The sequence below is a fragment of the Microtus oregoni genome, unplaced genomic scaffold (genome assembly GCF_018167655.1).
Source record: "Microtus oregoni isolate MIOR12 unplaced genomic scaffold, Mior012 000048F_ref0000485, whole genome shotgun sequence".
Taxonomy (NCBI): domain Eukaryota; kingdom Metazoa; phylum Chordata; class Mammalia; order Rodentia; family Cricetidae; genus Microtus; species Microtus oregoni.
Window position 1 is genome coordinate 14201065 of NW_024543222.1, and position 24201 is coordinate 14225265.

At 36.1% G+C, this 24201-nt stretch overlaps 1 protein-coding gene across 8 annotated transcripts in view; it reads right to left on the reverse strand.

Moving 5' to 3' along the window:
- Positions 1 to 24201, reverse strand: part of Tanc2 (tetratricopeptide repeat, ankyrin repeat and coiled-coil containing 2) — a 331636-nt gene that overhangs the window by 228013 nt on the left and 79422 nt on the right. For 7 of the 8 annotated variants that reach the window (XM_041635621.1, XM_041635620.1, XM_041635618.1 and 4 more), the window contains exon 3: positions 10028 to 10099. The exons of the other annotated variant lie outside the window; for it this stretch is intronic. In XM_041635621.1, the coding sequence (XP_041491555.1) occupies positions 10028 to 10099 (72 nt within the window). The remainder of the gene's footprint in view (positions 1 to 10027; positions 10100 to 24201) is intronic. 8 annotated transcript variants of the gene reach the window in all.

Genomic DNA, 24201 nt, shown 5'->3' on the forward strand with positions numbered 1-24201 from the left:
GGCTATTTCAATCACATCTGTGCCACTACTAAATCAGCAGGCATGTCCTGCCAGGGCAGTTGTTACCAGGTTCACAACCAGGTAAGACAGTGATCATTTTTCTCTACTGATAGCATGTATAACACCTTCTAGCACTATAAAAGCTAATTATCAGGGATGAAGCTTCCAAGTTGGTACCATCTGGATTTCGCCATGTCCTATGACTTATGTAGGAGGTGTTTTTAGCAATAGGGTTTTACCATCAAGTTTCAGAGTATAACCAAGAGTAATGGCAATATCCCGCATTGTTAGGGAGTGTCTATGGGATCCCACTGACTAATGACTCAAAAATTGGCTTTGGGCTTTTTATTTGATCGTGTATGGTATCTCTGAGAGTTACCTCTACCCCAATTACAGGAAACTAAAAAAAATGCTGTAATTAAAGCACATAGGTTAGGCCATATAAGTCTTAATAAATTTAAAGAATTTTTGTGGCATCAGATAACAATGGAACGAAACTGAAAATTAGAATCAAGGGAAGTATACAGATTCTATACAAACATGGAGATTGAACAGTGTACTTTTGAAATAAGATTGAGACCTTGAGTAATGGGGTAAATTTTGAAATTCCTATAACTAAATGAAAATAAAGTATCACTTACCAATATCTGGGATATTGAGAAAACAGTTCTAAAAGGATATATGAGTATATACATTAAAAAAATCAGTGATAACAAAAAAATCAGTGAAATAGTCTAATGATGTACAAGAAGGTTTTAGCAAGCCAAATCCAAAATTATTATAGTAACTGAAAAGACAGAATAAATTATCAGAACTGAAATTAATGGAACAAAACTTTACTATAAAGAAGAAGAGCATAAAGGATCAACAAAAATAAGAGCTGACTCTTTAAAAGGATAAAAAAAGATTGACAAATTCCAACAAACCAAAATAAACAAGAGTGAATAACAACAGATGCCACTAAGAACCAAAGGATCACTATGGAATATTTAAAATTTTATATACTTATAAAACACCTTTAAAAAATGGAAAATTTGATATAGATGAACTATCAAACAACTCCAAGGGATCAAACCTCAATGAGATAGAAACAGTAATTAAACATTTCCCAAAATAAAAGAGACAGATTCTAGACACCGATGAATTCTAATAGACCATTAAATAGAAAGGGAGGGAATACTTCCAATATCACTTTAGAAAGCCAACAATACCCCAATAACAAACGCACATAGAAGCAGGACGTTGTAGATCATACCTATAATCTCAGCACTTGGGAGAGTAAAACAGGAGCAACGTCATGAGTTTAAGGCCATCCTGGGCTAAGTTTCAGACCTATGTGAGCGAAGAATGAAATCCTATCTCCTCCTCCCCTCCCCGCAAAAAAATAAAACCAAAACCAAAAGTATAACTAACCTCTTAGATGAACATAAATGTAAAAATCTTCAATAAATACTGGTACCCTGAAATTAACAACATTCTAGAAAGATGATGCAGCATAAACAAATTGGCTGTATTCTAATAATGCAAGGATGAGTCAACATATGCAAGTCAGTAAATGCAATATAGTACATAATTAGAACCAAAAACAAAGTCATAAGAGAGTTTACCTAGATGCAGGGAGGAAAAAACCAACCCTTTAACATCCCTTTATGACAAAAGTATAAAATGAGCTAGATGTAAAACAACAAAGGCTGTTTCAGATGGATGCTTATAGCTAATGTGAAACTCACTGGAGAAAAATGGCAAGTATTTCATTTAAATTTAGAAACACAATAAAGGTGTCTACTGTCCACTCTTATTCATATAGTACTTTAATTCTTGGATAAAACAAAATGCAAGAGAAAGATACAAAGGTGATAGAAATAAGAAAAGAGAAGAAATTATGCTTTCTTATAGACAATACAATTGTTCACTTAAAGACACAAAAGATTCATCTAGAAAATTTATATCTAATAAACAAATAAATGTTTTTAGTCAAGTGGCAGAACAAAAACAGCCTATGAAAATAAGTAGTTTCTGTGTATACTAATATGTAACTCACTGAAATTTAAGTCAGAAAACAATCCATTCAAAATAGATAAACAGAAACAACAAACCTGATCATAAATCTGAAGACATTAAAGACTCCTCTGCAATGAAAACTATAAATCACTTAAGGAAGAAACTGAAGAAGATACTAGAAGATGGAAAGGTACCCACTAGAAGGATGAGAAGAATACTGTTTAAAAGACTTATATTACCAAAAGCAGTGTACAGATTCAGTGCAAATGCCATCCAAATGTAAATGATAATCTTCATATAAACGGGGGAAACCGCAAATAGAAAAGAAATCATACAGATCTACAAAGATTTCAAATACTTAAAAAATTTTGCACAAAAAGAATAATAAGAAAGACTGCAAGACATTGGGACAAATACAGACTCAGACCAAAGACAATATCCAGAAATAAACTAACACAGTTGTAAACATCTAATTCTTATCAGGGTGTCAAAAACTTGTTGTAATAAGAGCGGCGGGGCTGCGTCCCCAGCACCCCGGCCGCCTGGCTAGCTTATACCCCGGAATAATTACACGGACACTGTATTCTTTTAAACACTGCTTGGCCCATTTCTATCTAGCCTCTTCTAGGCTAACTCTCGCACCTGGACTAGCCCATTTCTAATAATCTGCTATAGCCCACGAGGTGGCTTACCAGGGAGATTCTAGCCTACATCCATCCTGGGTCGGAGCTTCATTGCGTGTGCCTCAGAGAGCAGAGCTCTCGCATCCTCCCGGGAGAGGGGAGCATGGTGTCTCTGAGCTCACTTCCTCTTCCTCCCAGCATTCTGTTCTGTTTACTCCTCCCACCGATGTTTTAACCTATCAGGGCCAAGCAGTTTCTTTATTGCTTATCCAATGAAATCAACAGATTGATATATGACACTCCCACATCAAAAACTCACACTGACAAAAAGAAGCCTCTTTAACAAATGATGCTAGGAAAGCTATATGCATGCAAAAGACTGACACTAAACTCCTTTCCCTTACTGACAGCTCAGGAAATATCAGCAGGAACTAACTAATGGGATTGTGTAGTATTTAAAAGTTTCTGCATAACAAAGTAAACAATTAAAAGTGAAGAGTTATCCTATAGAATTGAAGAAAATCTTTTCTAGCTATTCATCCTACAAAGGATTAAAATATAGAATTTAATACAAGCTCAAAAATTAAACACTTAAAGAGAGGAAGTAATCCATCAATAAACGGGCATATGAATTGATCAGTTATTTTTAAATAAAATGAAAATAGAAAATATGTTTTCTATCTAAATACCTAAAAATATCTAAATGTAGATGAAAACTACACGTAGATTCACTATCAACCTAGGAAACAACCCTAACACATTTACATAGAGTGGAGTCTCACTAATTGCTGAGAAATCTTCGACATATCTTTCCTATGACCCCAATGCAAAGCACTCACTTTCTTAATGGCACTAATCTCCTTAATAAGACAACCTACCTTACAACACTTGAAACACTCTTTTTCTGGACAAAACACACATTTTTCAAATTGTTAGAGTCTGCTTGTCGCTCCCAATTCTTACTTCAAACCTGACTAAAAGCAGCCAGTAGTGACTATACCCTGAATGCTACACTATCTTAAAATTTGCTTTATCAAATTAGTTCACTAATTCCAATTTAATCTTAACTCAAAGTTTCAGCATGCACAAAATATAGACAAATTCTTTACTAGATAGTCTGATTCTCAATAGAGTCTTCCTTCTCACCTAAAACTCCATGAATCTTTCCTTCGTTATCCTCATTATTGTTGGTGTTCTGGTCTCCTGAGTCCCCACTAGAAGCACCAGGTAACCTCTGGTTACAATTTTATAGCCTTTCAAACTTTGCAAAATCCTCCTGCAAACCGGTTCCAAGGCTTAAGAACAACACATTAGGTTCAGTCGTAACAACCACCCTTCACTTCTTTGGAATCAATTTTCTGTATTGGTTATTTCTGTAGATGAGAAAATAACTTAAAGGAGGAAAGATTTTGGTGTGCTCACATGATCACAGTTGCAAAGGTTTCAATGCACAGCTGTTAGGCTCAAGTACTTGGGGCAGACTATCACGGCTGGTGGGAATGTGTGATAGAAGACACCTACACTACTTCATGACAGACAAGAAGCAGAGAGTGAAGAAGTAACTGGAGACTAGGAAGAACCTTCCAAGGGTTCCTGTCCAATGACCTACTTCCTTGAAATTTCTAGAATCTTCAAAGCAGCTAGGGACCAAGTAGTCAAGTTACATATCTGAACTACAAATGTGGAGAGAAATTTAAAAATCTAAATGGAAGATAGATCATATTCATGAGCCTAAAGATTTCAAGGCAAAAAGTAATTTAGAGTTATGAAGCACTACCAAGGAAAACAGGATTTAAAAAAACAGAAATCAGTAAGTTACATTAAAATGTAGACGCATAAAGAAACGAGAGCCTCAAAATAATTTTTAATAAAAAACAAAGGTGGTAGCCTTATAGTATATCATTTTAAGATTTACTATAAGATTACTATAATCCAGAGAATATTCAGCACTGGAAAAAATGAGCACTAAATTAATGGAACTATTAAATCCACAAAAGACCCATATTTCAATGGTTTGGATATGATTTGTTTCTTAAAGATTCTTATGCTAAAAGGTTGGTCCCCCATATACTATCCCCATGTAATAATAATAAAAGATGGTAGGACCCTTAAGAGACAGGATTTAGTAGACAGAGATTGGGGGCATAACATTTGTGAGAAGATTAATAATAATCTGGCAGAAACTGGTTAAAAAATAATAGTCAGGAGAATAGACTGCTATAAAAGGGTAAGACTGGCCCCACTCCAATTTTTTTGCTTCTACCATTTTCTTCCCCTCTTTCTTGCATATTGGTAACACCTGGTGCTCTCACCAGGTTATGATATGGACACACACATATTACATTAGATGCAATATTATTTGGACTTTCCATCATTAGAAAAATCAGTAGTATTTTTTTATTTGTCTGAGAAGTTATGATGTAAACTTCTTTGCCCAAAGTATAAGATGCAAACAAGAAAACACAGTACTGACTTAACAGAGCAGAAACCTCAGCAAGGTACCTCACTCAATACAAGGTAGGAAAATTAGGAATTGTTGAAGTCCCAATGGAGTCAAGCCTGAGGAATCCAGTTTTGGAAGCCTTCTCATTCTGTTGTGTTTTGTTTATAGATGCTTTATGAGGTTTTTCACAAAGAATACTGGTCAAAATCCCTTTGCTCTTCCAGAAGAATAGAAAAAAATAGCTATTTTGAAATCTATCAAAGCACGTAATTCATAGCAAAACATGCCAAAACTAGAACTTATTCAAACTGATAGAAGGCAAACTCCACTCCTGACATCCACACAGCAGAAAGAAAACACTCCACTGCAGCCCTATATAGGTATCCTGTTCTACCCAATGAGAAGAAAAAGAAAATGGAAAAGCAAGCAACCAGACCAAAAGCCAAACAAAACTGAGTATATAAGTTTCCAATGAAAGTGCATAAGATCATCCAAAGACTAAATATGAATCAGAGAAGAAATACGATTTTCTTTCCTATACATCAGAGCACAGCATAACTATATTTCAGAAACACGCACAACAACAACAACAAACCACAGAGATGAAAACTTAGACCAGTGGTTCTCAACTTTCCTAATGCTGCAACCCTTTAATACAGTTCCTTGTGTTGTGGTAATTCCCAACCATAAAATCATTTCACTGCTATTTCCTAACTGTAATTTGGTACTGTTAGGAATTATAATGTAAATATCAGTTTTCTCCAATGGTCTTAGGCAATTCCTGTGAAAATGTCATTCGACCTCCAAAAGGGTTGCATCCCACAGGGTAAGACTTAAACCAAATGTACTAATTTCTTAATGAACATAATCTGCCAAACTTTTTACCAAAAAAATATGAAAACTCTAAAAAAGATTATTTTTAAAAACCTATGGCCTCAGGAGTATGAAAAGAGGTTGTAATAATAAATTTTCTGTTAATTGTACGAAAGTATCTGAGATATTCAACATAATAGAGGAACAACAGGCTTATTTTGGCGTCCAGTTTGGTCCACTACTTTGGTCTACAAATGCAGTGAATCACTTGTGGAATTTACCTAAATCACTTTGTAAATTTTTAAATTAAACAAAGGCCTCAAAATGAAAATTATGATATGTGGTGAATATAATCTGGTTGATTAGAGACATCAACATAAAAAATCAATATTCTCTTTGGAATTTAAATAAAACGCAAATGGTATAAAAATGTATAGGATACAATCCTGTATAACCTGGCATATGAAGATACAGAAAAATCTCAACTTGAAAGGGAAAAGTCTTAGATGCAAACTCTAAGATGGTACAGATGTTGGAATTACAAAACAGATTTTAAGGCAACTATTATTAATAATGCTCCAATAAGTAGAGGTAAATATTTCTGATATGACTACAAAGATATACTTAAAATTCAGCACTCACTGTACATTTAGAGCACACCATTCTTTCTACCAGTCACATTTCAAATGTTACACATTGCCAAAGATTACATATTGCACCCTGAAACTTAGTTCTATATACAAAACAAAATTCAGTCTACAGAAGGCAAGATACAAGTGTCATCCAACACCAAGGCTAGAAACACAAAAGGTGATTAACTCTTATAACTTAATCATTCAACTTCCCTCATAAGAGCCCTGTATGAAAGACAGACAAATCTTGGGAAATGATTATTACTTTTTAAAACTTATGATGTGGCAAATATTACAACCGATATTTTTAATTTTTGTTGATGAAGCAAATCATCACATCCTTGATACCTAGTTTACATTCCTTTCCTTTCTGGTTCTTGGTAATTTCCCCTTCCCAATAATTCTATGTATTTTATAGTATTAAGTTTTCAAGCTGTCTTATTCTGCCCCCTTGTGGGAAACAGCTCTTTAATCTTTTACTGTGAATAAAACATTAAATACAACTTGCTCCTCCAATGGAATAAAACACATATAGATTCTATAATAATATTACTTTAGGCTTTACTAATAGGTTCCTTCCTCATTCTTTGCCATCCAACATGGCTTTCCATTAAGATTTATAGAGGGTTTTCCCCAGGTTTTTGTGATTATCTCTTATCAGAAAAATTCAGATAATACTTTAGATCAAAATATTTCTATACATTCAATACAATTTTCAATCTTCTTAGCTGCCATGCTTTTTTTCCTTTTCTTCCGTAAATACGGATAAGTAGGAAGTGACTTCTACAAGGTTTCTATTGCTGTTTAGGCAAATTATCATAATGCCTAAGTAGTCTAGTATGTTTTGACAGAAAATGTGCTTGAAACTGCATATTACAATAACTTTAAAAGATTATAAATAATTACAAATAAATTAAAACACAGATGAAGAAGTGGTAGGATATATTATTGACTACTTACATTATATGAATATGTCAATTTTAAGTAACAATTTCAGGACATTATATAAGAATAACCATGCTATACTACTTAAGAGAGAACAGAAAAACCAAAACTATACATCAGTTTTTAAAATATTCAAACTAATTTATGAATGTACATATATATCTATATACCCTTGCATATGTCAGTATGAGCTCTGAGAAACATATAAAATGATGATGATGAGATTATTTTAGGTGAATGAAAGAGCAACAGCTTTGTTAAAAGTTTTTTAAGCTCATTAACATTAGAAATACAAATATGGCTAATAAATACCCACACAAATTCTAATACACCCCCAAGATCATAAAGAGTTATTGGCTAGAGAGCAAATTTCAAGCTTAATTTCCTGAAAATAAAAGTGTTACAGTTAAAAATATCAGCAAGAATGAATTGCAGAATTACAAGAGGACTATACACAAAGATGTTTCAAGAGTTCTTGTAAGTTATCATGTAAGTTCAGATCTTCCAAATACAACAAATAACAAATTCACAACTTAAATATCACAATCAAAAGCTCTAAATACATTTTACCAACAGCATATAGCCAGGCATACTTGGTGCTTGTCTATAAATCCTAGCAACTAAAGAGGCAGATGCAGGAGGGTCATAGCAAGTCATCACCACTCTGGTCTATCACATAGCAAGTTTCAGGTCAGTCAAGCTACATAGGAAGATCCTGTCTCAAAAACAACTAACAGAAAGAAAAAGAAAATCAAAGCATGTAAAGCTGTAAAGCACTTTCTTATGGAAAATAATGTCATCTAAGTATGATACGATTTCCAGCACCCAAATGGCAGCTCATAACTGTCTGAACTCCAGTTACAGGGGATCTAATGACCCCATCTCCCCACTGCACAAACTGGGCACATATGTGGTATACAGACATACATGCAGGCAAACATATATACACCACAGAAAATAATAATAAAATAAAGTCATAGAAAACAGAGAGTAAATGCAATTAGATGGAGGAAACTGAAGTCCAGATCCAGAGCAGGTGTATGGAGAAACAGCATAAGTGCAGTTCAGTGTATCAGGCCTGGCTTACGCATAGAAGGGAGAAATGTAAGGAGCAACATCCATGATCAACAATGTGAGGATGTAGAGGACAAGTAGTCAGGCTCTTCTCCCATCTCCCACATGGATAGGGTTAAGAGAAGACATCAGAGGTCTCTGCCCTAAACTGGAGCAGAGAGCATGGGTATGTCTGAGAGGGTAAGCTAAGGCAGCAGGTTACCTCAAGACAGAAAAGATTCTCCTAAATCAAGAAAACTTCTCTTTGCAACAGAAAGAGATCATTGCAGAAAATCACAACCAATTACAAGGCAGAGTTTATGGAGCCCAGTCCTAATAAATATATCTACAAAACAACTACCACACCTAAGGCTCAAGAAACATTTCAGAAGAAAGGGTGTAAGAATTATAAGATCCTGAGGATCAGGAATCTCACTGTGAAGACTACAGCTCCTGGTAATATCAGAGTTGTGTTCATAAAGCTTCACCAACATGACTGTCTAAACATGAGATAAATAAGGACAACAACAACAGACATATCAAAGTGGATGAGAGAAAACACCACTTTACCTCAACCCTCCACAAAGAACTACAGGCAACTAAAGGATGCTGGAAAAGAGAGAAAGAGTCTACTTCAGGGAAGAGCATACCAGTTGGTACAGTCCTGAAAACACACATATAAGTAAAATTAAACTGACTGAACAGATTTTATTTAGTGTGTACACACACATAAACACACGTATTAAAAAATAAGAGAGTGTTTAGAAGAAGGAAAGGGAAGGAGTTGAAATGATGTAATTATATTATATTATAATCACAAAATAACAAAACTGAATAGTAGCCAGATCAGGAAAAAAGTTTAATTTAAATGCAACAAAATAAACAACAACAACAACAAAAAACTTAAAGGGAAATAAGCAGAAAGATTCTAAAAGAATACAACAATTTTACCATTTCTTCTTAGACAGTTATGACAACAAATATTATATTGATGAAAAATTTTACATCCAGTATGTGGGGGCTGGAGTAGCTCAGCTGGGAGACTACTGGCCTAGTATTCATGAAGTCCTAGGAAGAATCCCCATCCTGTACCACGTAAACTGGGTGTGGTGGTGCACACCTGTAATCACTTAGGAGGAGGTAAGAGGACCAGAAGTTCAAGGTCAGCCTGAGATACACGAGACTGTGCCTTTTAAAAAATAATAAAAAAGAAAAGAAAGAAAGAGATGGAGGGAGAGAGAAAGAGAAGGAGAGAGGAAGAGGAAAAACCAGTATGTGACTATACTCCAATGATGGTGTTAAAGTTTACTTTGATACTTTCCAAAATTAATATCTAGACATTTATCATTAATGTTGGAAAAAATTAAGTATTAATATCATTTTAAAAGTGACATGAGGCCCCATTTGATTAATCAATAAACTCTAAATAAGAAATTACAATACCTAAAAGAGGCCCCGCAAAACCCCAGTCCCCAAGTGAAGTATGAAAGAATAGCTGACACTGAAAGAAATTTTACCTTGCCCAGAGCGGCTTTGGCGAGAATCTACACTCGACTGTCTTCGATCCGGTGGTTCCTCGCTTCCTCCATCTGCATTAAGTAAAAAACAGCATGAAGAGATAATGAGCTTGACCTAACTCGGGTAACATCTGTATCAAAAAGTACCATGCTTATCATTTATTTTCATTTCTTACAATTTGTATCATTAAACATTTGAGGATTTCCCTATGTAAACCAATTGCTCTTGTCCTTATTTTTGTAGGGAGGGACTTACAAAAGCTCAATGGAGGGAAAAGTGCTTTTTGCCTCCACCATACAAACACATGAAGAAATGAGGGAATTTTGTTGATTCTGAAATTCATTCAGAGCATTATAGCTTAGAAGACCCGACCAAAAACAATGTCTAAATGATATACAATTGTTGCCTAAAATACGTCAAATAATTTCAAGGACTGTATATACCTCTTTCTAAAATTTTCAAAAAGCTACAAAAAAATTTACATTCATAAATAATTCCACTTTGTCTTATATATATCATCATAAATAAATCACAAAATAAAATTAATAGATTAGGAATTCCGTAAAGCATATGCAAAATTAAAACAAAACAAAACAGCCTAAAATCTACACTTGGTGGCACATGTCTATACTCCCAGGACACAGGAGGCTGGTGCAGAGGGAATGTAGAGAGATTAATTGCTTCAAGTAAACCTGAACATAGAGTACCAGGTCAGCCTAAGTTAAATAGCAAACAAATAAATCAGACTAAATAAAGTTAAACCTACAACTTCTTCTTACTTCGATTAAATGTAAAAGGTACTAAAGATTCAGCAGCTTACTTTATTTTATGTAATCACTTACTTCTAACTTAATAGGAACAAGAAGTAACAACTATAAGCAGGTTTTAAAAGCATTACTCTTTTTGTTTGTTTCTTTCACGTGTGATCTAGGGATAAAATTCAGGTCTTTGTGCTTGTAAGGCAAGCACGTCTTACTGACTGAACTATCCCCAGCCTTGCTTTAACTTATTATTCTCAGTTAAATAAAATAAAAATTATCAAGGCTGGGTTTAAAATGCTCCTCTCATCTAGTCTATCCTTTCATGAATGTTTCCCTAGCTTAAGTCTCTCCACTGAGCTTTAGCCCCACATAACTGATGCTGTCCATTCCATCTACCTGGAATGCCGCCAGCCATCTAAAACACCACATGGTCAGAACCACACCCTAAAGCTCTTCCCACAATTCCACATGTTCCTCTTTGACCAAGTGCTACCACCAGCTATAGTGAGGTAGACCACAACTGAGAGTCACCATGCCTTTCCTTCAAATTGAATGTACACCCTCTGTTTTTACTACACTATTTTCATCTAAACCATTACCATACACTCTTCAGTTATTGCAATCTCTTCCTTACTGGTCTGTCTGCCATTTAAACCTGCACCTGGTGCAGTGTTCCCAAAATGATTTCTTATCTGAACTTCATGTTCTCTACTCTCCATCCTAACTGAAAAGTTTAATGTGTGTTCATGTCTGCCTCTTATTGTAAGATGCAATACTGCCATAGCCAGGCTGTCCTGAAATCACTTTGTAGACCAAGCTGGCCTTAAACTCAGAGATTGGGATTAAAGGCTATGCCACCACACTTGACAAAGCTGGATATTTTAACTGACCAATTCAAAGTTAGAATTTGTTGTTTTTGTTGTTGTTGTTTTTAACCCTCTAGGAATTATTCCACTACAAAGTTCATGAATTAATATCGAATATGCCCCCAAATCTTACAGACTTCTAACTTGTATTTCTCTTTTTAATAGTGAAACAATGGCTAAGTAGGTAAGGTACTTGTTGTACTAGAACAAGGACCTGAATCCTCAGAACCCATATAAAAGCCTGGTACATGCCTATGAACTGTAGCATTGAATGAGCAGAGGCATGCCAACCCTGAGGGCTCAGTCACCAGCCAGCCTAGCTAAAACAGTGAGGTTCCAGTTAAACTGGACACCTTGTTGAAAAAAAAGGTAGAAAAACAATTAAGGAAGATATCTTAATGTTTGGCCTCCTCACATACATAGAGTGAGTATGTGTGTGTGAATGTGCTGGCATCTGTGTATACTCTTCTGAAAGCAACAACATAAACAAGACATTAATTCACTAAAAAACTAGTGAAGTTGAATGTATTTCACTGGCTATCTGGTGGTTGTGTAATCTTGTTTATATCCCACTTTTGTTATTTTGTGCATGGGAGGCAGGGGGGTAGGATACTGGGATTATTACGCTCAGGTAGGCAGGGCCTTTTGCATGCTTAGTGAAACACTATCATTGAGTGACATCCCGGCCCATTGGCATAGTCTCTAATCTTCCTAATCATTGTAACTGTTGTTTCATTTTCTCAGATTGATTTCTAGACCTTTGTTTTTAGTTTTTAGCAGACTGATTAATCAATAGTTACTGGGTATAAATGTCTCTACATTTTCTTGTTTAAGGTTCAATGAGTTTGTTTTGATAAGTAGATAGTCATTGATTAAATACTTTATCATCACACTTAGATTTTTCTTCTTCTTGAACTCCAATGGCACAAATGTTAACCTTTTGCTTCTGTCCTACACATCGCTTAAGCTCCCATTTGTATGTTTGTTTCTATTTAGATTTTGATAGTTTAGGGGTTTGTTTAGATTTTGATACTTTGTATATACACAGTTTCAGGCCATAGATTGCTGTTCGGTCTCTATCCTGCTAATGAGCCTACCAAGTATACTTTTTCTTTGGTTATTAAATTTTAGTTCTAAAATTCTTATTAGATTCCTTTTTGTGTCTCTTATTTTCTCACTAAAATTTTTGACTTTCTATTCATTTTGAGAAGATTCATATACTCGCTGTTGGAACATTTTTTATAAGACATTTTTGTCCAGTAATTTCACTGACTCAGTCTGGTATTAACATCTCCATCTTTTCCCTTACCAACGCACGTCCTAGTTCTCTGTACATCACCTTTATATGTAATTTGTTAATCTTTGTGTGTAATTTTAGATTATGCCTGAACTTTCTCAAAATTTTAAATATGATTTTTCAAGCCTTATTTCAACTCCTGGGAAATGTCAGTTCCATTTCTGAAAGCTTTTATTCACAGTTCCAGTTTCATCTGTCTTGCCTACATGCAAGACATGACTATGCTCTGGTCAGTGATCTCTTAGATCAATCCTGACATGTTTTTGGTATGATAATTGGGATAATTATGGTCACATCCATACTATAATCATAACTTCCTGAGGTAGCTTTCTCTACAATCTTTTCAGTGTTTTCCAGTTCCTGGTACTCCTGGAAAATGGCTGTAGTAACAGTTCCACTAACAGAGAAGGTTCTCCTCTTAGGATTTTGTCTTATGTGGGTTCCCACTGTCATTAACAAGAAAACACAGGAGGTTACAAGGTTAGGGAGGTCTTCTACATGATCTGTCTCAGCATGAAGAAGACTCTTTTCCCCTCCTAAATCAGAACCAGAAAGCTCTTACTGAAGATGTCTCTGTCTGTACCCTGTGGCCCTTTAGCTGCAATAAGCTCTAAGTAACAGATACCAGAAGGGGGAAAATCCTAAACTCATGAATGGTTCAGATCCCCCCACCCCAAATCTTCCCATTGTTCCTTCCCTTTCAGTCCTGAAAGAGTTGTTCCATGCACTGTGTCCAGGACAGCTGCACGCACGCACACACACACACACACACACACACACACACACACAAAAAAAAAAAAAAAAAAAAAAACAAGTTAAATTGTGGTGACCCCTCTTTCATGTGGACCTGGAGCTTGCCTCTACTTCTCATTATGATGTTGTCAATCTTTTTATTATGTGTTCTAAACACAAACCCCTTGTTTATGACAGGGCAAGAATTCATCTACATGTCTCTATCATCTGTCCCTAATTATCAAATTTCCAGACCATAATAACAGACCAATTCACTATAGACTCAGGTTCCAGGCACCTTAGCAGACCCAAGCCCCAAGTAAGCTCTTGTAGACCCAGAAACCTGGCCCACTCACCTGCTGATTCAAGTATTCACTAATCTGCTAGAGAATCTAGCAGTAAGCCTACCTATCCATAGATACAACAGAGAGCCTACCCAAAATCTCTGCATGAACTAAACAATAAAGAATTTTCCAACAAAAGCCAATCTATAGAGAGCAGAATAGGTACAAACATCTTCAAACTACAGACACCAATACAAGGTTGTAAGGGACATGAACGGGTGCAAGACACAACCAAAAAACAGAATTTAAAAATATTCTAAATAAAAAGAAATATATGAACTACTTGATCAATGCTTTTGAAATGATAACCATAAAAAAGCTCAGCGAGCCACAAGAAAACACAAACAAAATAAAATCATAAAAAAAATGAAAATGAGAAATTAACAAGAATATAGGAAGCAAAAGAAGAATCACACATGAGGCAGGCACAGTATTACATATCTCAAAACTCACCATTTGGTGGGAGGAGGAAGGATCCCAAGAGTTTGAAGGCAACCTGGGCTATACAATGAAAAGTTGCCTCAAAACAAATAAATAAATTTTGAACTAATTAGCACAAATACTGAACTCAAAATTTCCATAGAGCATACTCAATCAAAGAAAAGAATCTGTGAGTCCACAGGTCAGCCTGACAAACACTGAGTGGGAAAAGCCTCCAGGACTCAAGAAGTATTTATTATAAAGCAGACCACAGTCCAAAATAAGAGAAAGGAGTTATGTGATAAACTGTGACATTAATAAGATGATAAATTAAAGAGAAAAACTATTTAAAGAATGATGCTAGAAGTCCATAATTGTTGGGTAATATTATTTTAAGCTGTGTTGCTTTTGTTTATGCTGCATTTGTTTAACTCTGTGAAACTGTGATTCTTTGCCTGTCTAAAAACACCTGATGGTCTCATAAAGAGCTGAATGTTCAATAGCAAGAAAGGATAAAGGACAGGCAGGGCTAGCAGAGAGAGAATAAAAAGAAGAAGAAATGAGGATGAAGAGGAGCAAGAGAACAAGGAGTGGAGGACATCAGAGGCCAGCCACCCAGCCACAGAGTAAGAGAAAAAGGGAACACCTGGCAGTGGTTTCTCGATAAAAAGCTCATAGACAGAGACACTAACCAGCATGATATGTCCAAAGTCCTAAAGAGAACAAACCGCATCAAGAATACTTTTTTGAAGCAAAACTGACCTCCAGAAATGAAGGCGAGATAAAATTTTTCCCAGACAAACAAAAGATGTAGTAGTTCATCACCACTAACCTACCTTACAAGAAATAAGGGGAATTCAACAAATTAAAATGAAAATGTGTTCATTAACAGTAAAAAGGCAAAGGTACAAATCTGTAAAAGTTAGTAGATAGTCAAATTCAAAACACACTGATCCTGTAATGATGATAAATAACTTTTTATTGCAGTACAAATGTTAAGATACAAAAGTTGAAAAAAATATTTAGTTATCAATCTTTTGAAAACAGCTGCCTGGATTCAAAGCCAGAATTTCAGCAGTAGTTCACACTGAGGATATATTCACGTTCATCAGATTTACATATTATTGATAAATTTGTTGGAAAAAATTCATATTAGTTATAACAATGTTGGTGAATGGTTTACACAGTTGTAAACTATGATTTTAATAAGATGAGAAATTAAAGTATATAGTATGTATGTATGTATTTATTATTTATTTATTTATTTTGATTTTCGAGACAGGGTTTCTCCATAGCTTTTGGTTCCTGTCCTGGAACTAGCTCTTGTAGACCAGGCTGGCCTTGAACTCACAGAGATCCACCTGCCTCTGCTTCCCGAGTGCTGGGATTAAAGGCGTGTGCCACCACCGCCCAGCTAGTCTTTATGTTTTTAAGTTATCATCTTAAAATAGACTAAAAATATTTCATGGTAATTAAAAAAACAAATAGTAAGTAAAAATAGAACAGAAAGAAATCAAAGACTATCATGAGAAAATAATGATGCTAATAAAATATAAAAGAAGGTAGCAAGAAGAAAAAGGAACAAAGGCACTAGAAAAGAAACTTAACAAAATGGCAATAGTAATCAATTCATTACCTATCAACAGCCATGTAAATATTAACTCTTCAATCAATAGACAAAAAGTAGTTGATTGGGGGGAAATCTAACTGTATGCTGCCTGAAGAGAGACTCACTTAAACTGTAAGAACACATACAAGCTGAAAGTGAAGGTACGGAAAACTGTGTAAACAGTAATCAAAGAAGAGTAGGGGTGACTATTCTAGAATACAGGGTTTATTGAGTGCACCTTCAGAGAACTGGTTTGGGTTATTTGGTGGGGGTGTTGGTAACTGAGAGGCAGTCACACTGGACATTTTATAGCATGATAGACTTTTTGGACAATGAGGGCTGACTGAGAAGCCAAGGACAATGGCACTGGGTTTTGATCCTACTGCACGTACTGGTTTTGAGGGAGCCTAATATGTTTAGATGCGCACCTTCCTGGACGTGGATGAGCAGAGAGGACCTTGGACTTCCCACAGGGCAGGGAACCCTGACTGCTCTTTGGACTGGAGAGGGAGGGGGAAGGGAGTGGGGGGAAGGGGAGGGAAATGGGAGGTGGGGAGGAGGCAGAAATTTTTAATAATAAAAATAAGAAATAAATAAGAAAATAGGAAAATATTTAATATAATTTAAGTTTGTATCAATATACAAGAATCTATACCAATGTAAATCACCAATAAATAATAGCTCACAAAAATAAATTGGCTGGATGTTAGTCTGATACAACTAACAACAGCTAGTTGTATGAGACACAATATACTTTAGACATTCTGGAAAACAATATGAAAGTTTCTTAAAACTTAAAAACTGTATTCCTATATGCTCTAGCAATGGTATATCAAAAGAAATTAAATCAATATAACCTGCCCCCCCTCTGTGTGTGTGTGTGTGTGTGTAGTTAAATGTTCACTGATGCATAATCTATTTAAATAAGGTACAGAACCAACTAACGTGTCCATAGATTGATTAAAAAAAAACTTACAAAGCACATTACTCAGACTTTTAAAAGCAACAAATCTTGTTATCTGCCACAAGCATGGACATATTATGCTAACTAAAGTAAATCAGATACAGAATGAAAAATACTACATAACTCATATATGGAAGCTAAAAAATGCTGAACTAACTGAAAGAACATAATTGTGGTCATCAAGAACATATTGCTCAAAGGGTTTAATGTTTCAGGGTGAGACAGGGGAATATAATACTATGGTATATATATTTTGGTTTTCATCTGTAGTTCCTGGTATTTAACCCCCTCTCCAAGATAGACCACAGAAACAAACTTTCTCTTTCTCAAAATATGGTAAAGAAACTGCCCCACCCCACATCTCTGACCTACTTTTGTCTTATAGTAAATCACAAGACCCTCCTCAGTCTAGAACAGTGGTTCTGAACCTATAGGTCATGATCTTGTTGGGTGACAAATGACCCTTTCATAGTGACTGCACATCAGATTAATAACTAGCAAAATTACAGATATGAAGTAGCAACAAAAATAATTTTATGGCTAAACATGAGGAACTGATGGAGGAAGGTCATTGGTTAAGTAATAAATAAACTGCTTGGCCCTCATAGGTTAAAACATAGGTGGGTGGAGTAAACAGAACAAAATGCTGGGAGGAAGAGGAAGTGAGCGCAGAGACGCCATGCTCCCCTCTCCCGGGCAGAGGCACGCGACGAAGCAAGCCGCCAGGTTAGACATGCTGAATCTTTCCTGGTAAGACCGGTGCTCACAGATTATTAGAGATGGGTTGATCGGGATAGCAGAATTAGCCAGTAAGGGCTAGAGCTAAAGGGCCAAGCAGTGTTTAAAAGAATACAATTTGTGTATTGTTATTTCAGGGCATAAGCTAGCCAAGCGGCCAGGGTGCTGAGGACGCAGCCCCGCCGCTCCTACTACTACAAGGAACTGTATTAAAGAGTCGCAGCATTAGGAAGGCTGAGAATAGGACCAGTGGGTCTGTAGGAATTCTACCTCATACTCAAAACATCCTAAGAGACAAACGGGCATTTCATACCCTAAGCCAACAACATAGAACAATGTGAGATTCACCACACTCTTCAGACAGGTTTGCAATTTTTTTAACTCAAAAATCACTTTTTTTCTAGAGTTTTCCAAGTACAGACCACATATGACCATGGGCAACTAAAACAGTGGAAAGTAAGCCATGGATAAGGAGATACTGGTGTATTAGGCTACGTTAATAAACTAAAAAGTACTTTTAAAGTAAATTTGAATGTCTCCAACATAAAGGAATGAATATATAACTGTTACACACTAGTTAATTATAAAGACTATAATTCTTATTCTTCCCAAATTAGAACCAAACTTAAATTTCATTCTATTATATTTTCTTTTAAAATTAAATGATATGATTCATTGATGTAGTTCTACTGTACAACAATCATAAGGACCTGTCCATACATACAGAAGATTATTATATGGCTGATCAAAGTACAGCATCTTTTAAAAACATAAAATGTAAATAATATGAGCCTGAAAATTCCTGACAAATCATTAAGATAATATGGTGCGAGATTTAGCCTTTGTTCTATCAAAAAAATCACACAGATTATTGTGAAAAGGTTAAGGGCAGTGGAATAATAATTTTGAATTTTTACAAAATCTCTAATAAGTAGCATCAATGAAATTAGATAATAAAACTACTTATGGACAAGAATTATAACACTGGTGAACAAGGTGTGTATTATAACATGAAACACATGTGCACACAGATGCAATCATACACACTAGTTTCTAGCACCAATGCCAAGTGGCTCACAATAAACTAAATCCAGCTCCAAGAAATCTTTGCAGTTGGTACTTTTGAAATTGCTGAATTATTTTTAAGGCCAGCTCTCAAATTAACACATTTATATAAAAAGGCAAGCTCAAGAAAAACCAGTAAGTGGTACTGATATGGTTTGGAACACAGTTTAAGGAATCCTGTGTTTTCCTGCCCAGAGTACTTTTACAAAAAGAAAATATATTTTTCCACAGTAATATCAACTATTTTTCAATAAGAATTTTCCTATAGAATCCCAGACCCACCCACAACTAGGTCATTCATTCATTCATTCATTCATTCATGCTGTTATGCTGTTAAAAGTTTGAACTCAGGGCCTAAGCATGTACTCTTATCCCCAAACTACACCCTGAGCCTCTGAGTTAGTTTTTAAATGCATTTTTCCACAGTACCTTTCCTCTAAAGAAAAAAGACACATTCTATACCAAATAAAATAAACCAATTAACATAATTTACCTATGTTATAGTTAATTCTTTTTATAAATGTATATTTTCAATATTTTCAAAGTTTGCCTGAACATAAAGATGTCAAGGGTTTTTTTTTTTTTTTTTTTTGGTTGGGTTTTTTGCTTGTTTGTTTTGTTTTGTTTTTGGAGAGTGGGTTTCTCTGTAGCTTTGGAACCTGTCCTAGAACTAGCTCTTGTAAACCAGGCTGGCCTTGAACTCAAAGAGATTCACCTGCCTCTGCCTACTGTGTGCTGGGAAAGGTGTGTGCTACCACCACTCGGCTGTCAAGGTTCTTATATAGTCAGTTTAAAAGCTCTAACTTTTTTAAAAAATAGATTTTAAGTAAATTGCTTGTAATGAGTTGATTGTTAATCTATAATTTCCTGAAGCATCTAGCATATTCCAGAACAATTTGATCTGTAGCACAAAAAAAGTTCTATTTAACTCAGAATATTTTGATTCTGAAGCTATAGATAAGTATCAATGATGATGACTAATAATGCAAAAACAGCAGACTTGATAACCATAAGTAAAGCAACCATAGTAATAATGTCCGTGTTTTACAAGTAGATGATTGTTTCCAAGGCACACAGTGAATATGTAAAATGCCAGGCCTAACACTAAAACTAAGTAAAAAGAGAAAAGTGCTACGTCTAGAGTGTGTGTGCACGTGTGTGCTATGGAAAAGTTGCTAAGATAGCACAAAGGGATCCCGTAAATCCCACACCCAGTTCCCTGTATAACCATTTGTTACAACTAATGAATCAACAGGACATATTACTATACCTAAGGTCTATATTTTGTTTAAATCCCCTTAGTTTTTAATCTAATGTCTCTTTTTATGTTCTAGAATACCATTTACATTTAGACATTATGTCTCTGTAGGATCCTCAGACTGTGACAGCTTCTTAAACTTATTTATGGTGATCTTTATAGTATTGAGGAATACTAATAATAAGAAGAATGTCTCTCAGCTGGAGCTTTCCGAGGTCTTCCTCATTCTTACCATGAGGTTAAGTTTTTGGAAGGGGCCACATGTTATGTCCCAAAGAAACCCAGGTCAAATGGCCAATTTTGCCATGCAAATTGGCCAATTAGCATATCAGGGCCAGAAACTGACTACCAGGCTGGCAGCATAGCAAGTACCTGTTAACCTGGCCCCTGTTAGCACTTCTCACCCCACACCCAACCTGCCCCTACCCTAAACCTCTCCAGGCCCTGAGCTTTGCTTCCCTTCCTTTAGTTTCTCTTTCCCTATATAACCCAGCCATTCTTAGCTCTGCTCTTGGTCCTCTTGGCATCTTGTAGGATATTTGTACATTGTGTGAAGATATATCATTGTGACTGGTTTAATAAAGAACTAAATGGCCAATAGCTAGGCAGGATTGAATAGGCAGGACTTCCGGGCCAAGAAAAGAACTCTACAGAAAGAGGAGAGGTGCCACCAAGACATGGAGGAAGTCAGACACTGAGAAAGCTGGACACCGAGGAGGTCGGACACCGAGGAGGTCAGACACGGAGGAAGTCAGACGTACAGAGTGGAAGAGGGTTTAAAAAAAAAAGTGTTAGAACATAAATTAATAGAAACTGGTTAATTTAAGTTATAAGAACTAGCTAGAAACAAACCTAAGCTGAAGGTCAAACTTTTCATAATTAATAATAAATCTCAGTGTCATTATTGAGGAGGTGGCAGTCCCAAAAGAAAGTTTGACAAGAAAGACTAACTACACATAGCTCCCTCTCTCTTCTCTTCCTCTCTTTCTCTACCTCTTGCCTCCCCCCAATGGTCCAGTTCAGTCTGCTGGTCATACCTCATTTCCTACTTTGTCTCCCTGCTCTATACTCTTCCAGATGTCTCTGGCTATTTTCTCCCTCATATCTACAATAAAAACCTTCTCCTCAACCACACCCAGGAGCGGTCATGTCCTCATTTTCATTCACTACAGAGGCAAACACTCATTCTCATTACATTGTTTGATGAGTGTGTGCTACTAAGAACATGGAACTAAATAAAGAATATACATAAACATACCCCACAGAAGTGAAAGAAAAGTGAAGCTTCACCTTTTTAGACTGTACTAACATTAATGAAAATAGTTGTTACCTATATATGACCTTTATTGTGTGTCAGATCATGCAAAGTGTTCTACATATGTACACCATGCGATTTTCAGCAAAAGCCTATGAAATATAAATAAAATTTCCTTTAACAAATGCTAATATATCTAAGTACAAAACCTAAAACTAGTCCTGATACTTTCTCTCCTACATGGATTCCAATCCATTACTCTACTAGGGAACCTATCTGTTTATAAATGGAAAGGCCTGTCCATGTGTTAAAAATAAGTTCAAGGTCTCAGCAAAAAAGACCACCATTCCAATTAAAGTGTCTCAACAAGGCAAAACTTCACTTCTGATCAGAAGAGTGTGTTGTTACCAAAGCAGAAGAACAAGCACATGGGACAGGAAGTTCATTTGGTTTTTATTCTAATGTAGAATAAAATGTCTTTTCCACAGTGACTGGAGTCCAACTTCAAAGTCTTTTGTGACTGGTTAGTTTTAAAAGAATGATACAAATGAAATGAAAGAAATCAAGAAAGTTTTAGCACTTGAGCCACTTAAGTTCTGAGAATGTGGCATGGTTTAGCATACACAAAGTTTTATCAGGTAGAGGGAATTAAAATTTTGCATAAAGGTTTTACAAGGTGGGGTAGTGTATAAAGATTTGAGGTCCTTGTTGTGAACACTTTATGATGTTTGACAGAAAAAACTAATATTTAATGTTTATTACAAATAAAACCCAGACATTTTCAAATCCCCACTTGGATATCTCAATTATTCTTCAAATTCGTAATATCCAAACATTAAATTCTCTCCTTCTGATGGAGGAAGGTCATTGGTTAATAAAGAAACTGCCTTGGCCCATTTGATAGGCCAGCCTTTAGGTGGGTGGAGTAGACAGAACAGAATGCTGGGAGGAAGAGGAAGTGAGGCAATCGCCATGCTTCTCCTCTCTGGGTCAGACACGATGAAGCTCAGCCCAAGATGGACATACGCTAGAATCTTCCTGGTAAGCCATCACCTCATTGTGCTACACATATTATTAGATATGGGTTAGTCAAGATGTGAGAGTTAGCCAAAAATAGGCTAGATATAATGGGCCAAGCAGTGTTTAAAAGAATACAATTTGTGTGTTGTTATTTCAGGGCATAAGCTAGCCAGGTGGCTGGGAGCCGGTGGAACACAGCCCACAGCGCCTTCTACATCCTTCTGTTCATTCACTCCTTCAAACCTAACTCTATCAGAGTTCTCCACTTCAAAGAGTTCAAAACTGAAACCTTGATGAACAACTTGATTTAATTAAAAAGCATCTATGATTAGTAAAACATATCTCTGAATGCAAATGTGTAGATATTTCCAAAAAGGATTAGCTTAAGGGGGAGAGAGCTGCCTTAAATATGGGTTTCTCCCTCCCAGAGGCTAGAGATCCAGATAGAATAAAAAGGGGGAAAGAAAGAAAAAAGAAGGAAGGAAGGAGAAAAAGCAGAAAGGGGGAGGGAGAAAGGAAGGGAAAGGAAGGAAGGAAGGAAGGAAGAAAGAAAGCCCGTTAATGCAGGCTTCCTGGCTACCTTGTCATGAGCTGCTCTGCTCTGCTGTGCCAGACTAGACACATCTAAACTGGCAGTTCTCAACCTGTGGGTCGAGACCCTGTGGGGGGAGTCGACGACCCTTTCACAGGAATCACATATCATATATCTGAATATCAGATATTATGAGTCATACATCACAAAATTACAGTTAACAAGTAGCAATGAAAATAATTTTATGGTTGGAGGCCACAACATGAGGAACTGTATTAATGGTTGCAACATTACGAAGGTTGAGAACCACTCATGTAAACAAAATAAATCTTTTTACCCTTAAGTTTTTTTCTTTCAGATATTTTGCTAAAATGTTCAAAAACTTGGTACAATCACCAAATTCTGTCCTTCCATCCATTCCCACCACCTCCCACCACTGCTGCCACCTGCCTTGCATTATTTATCTGCTTAGTTTTTTTTTTAAATTTAAACATATTTTATTAATTATTTGAAAGTGTCATACAACACTGTGTCTTTTTTTAAAAAAAATAATTCACTGAGTCCACTTTTGTGTTGCCCAAGTACTCATGTTGTTAGGCCATCTACTAGAAAATGGTCAACCTACCAAGGACCACACCCTTAAAGAAAACTGACTCTCCCTCTCCCAGAAGTTATCAACTGCTTAGAGCTCCTTAGGTAGGGGCAGTAGGTCCATGAATACAAAACTGACAGGCTTGATTTTGTGCAAGCAATCACATCTGCTGTGAGCTGCCAAGTGTAATGTTCCCGTCCTGCCCTACCTCTGGTTCTTACAATCCTTTTGTCTCTTCTTCCATAATGATCCCTAAGCTTTGGTGTGTGGGGGCAGGGATTGATACAGATGTCCCATTTGTGGATGCTCTGTGGATGAGCACACCACTGACACTTAATTCCCTGCAATTTATCCAACTATGAGTGTCTGTGTTAACTACCATTCACTGCACAAAGAAACTTCCCTGATGAGGTCTGAAAGCTGTGTTAGTCTGTGAGTCTACAGATATATGGAAAGCAGTTTGATATTGTGTCTATTTAGAAGAATAAAAGTAACAGTGTCCTTTGCTTTACAGAAGCTTCTCAGTTTCAGTAGGTCCCATTTATTCAATGTTGCCCTTAATGTCTGTGCTGCTGGGGTTATACCTAGGAATCGATCGCCTGTGTCCATGTGTTGTAGGGTACCTCCCGATTTCTCTTCTATCAGGTTCAGTGTGTTCGGACTGATATTGAGGTCTTTGATCCATTTGGACTTGAGTTTTGTGCATGGTGATAGATATGG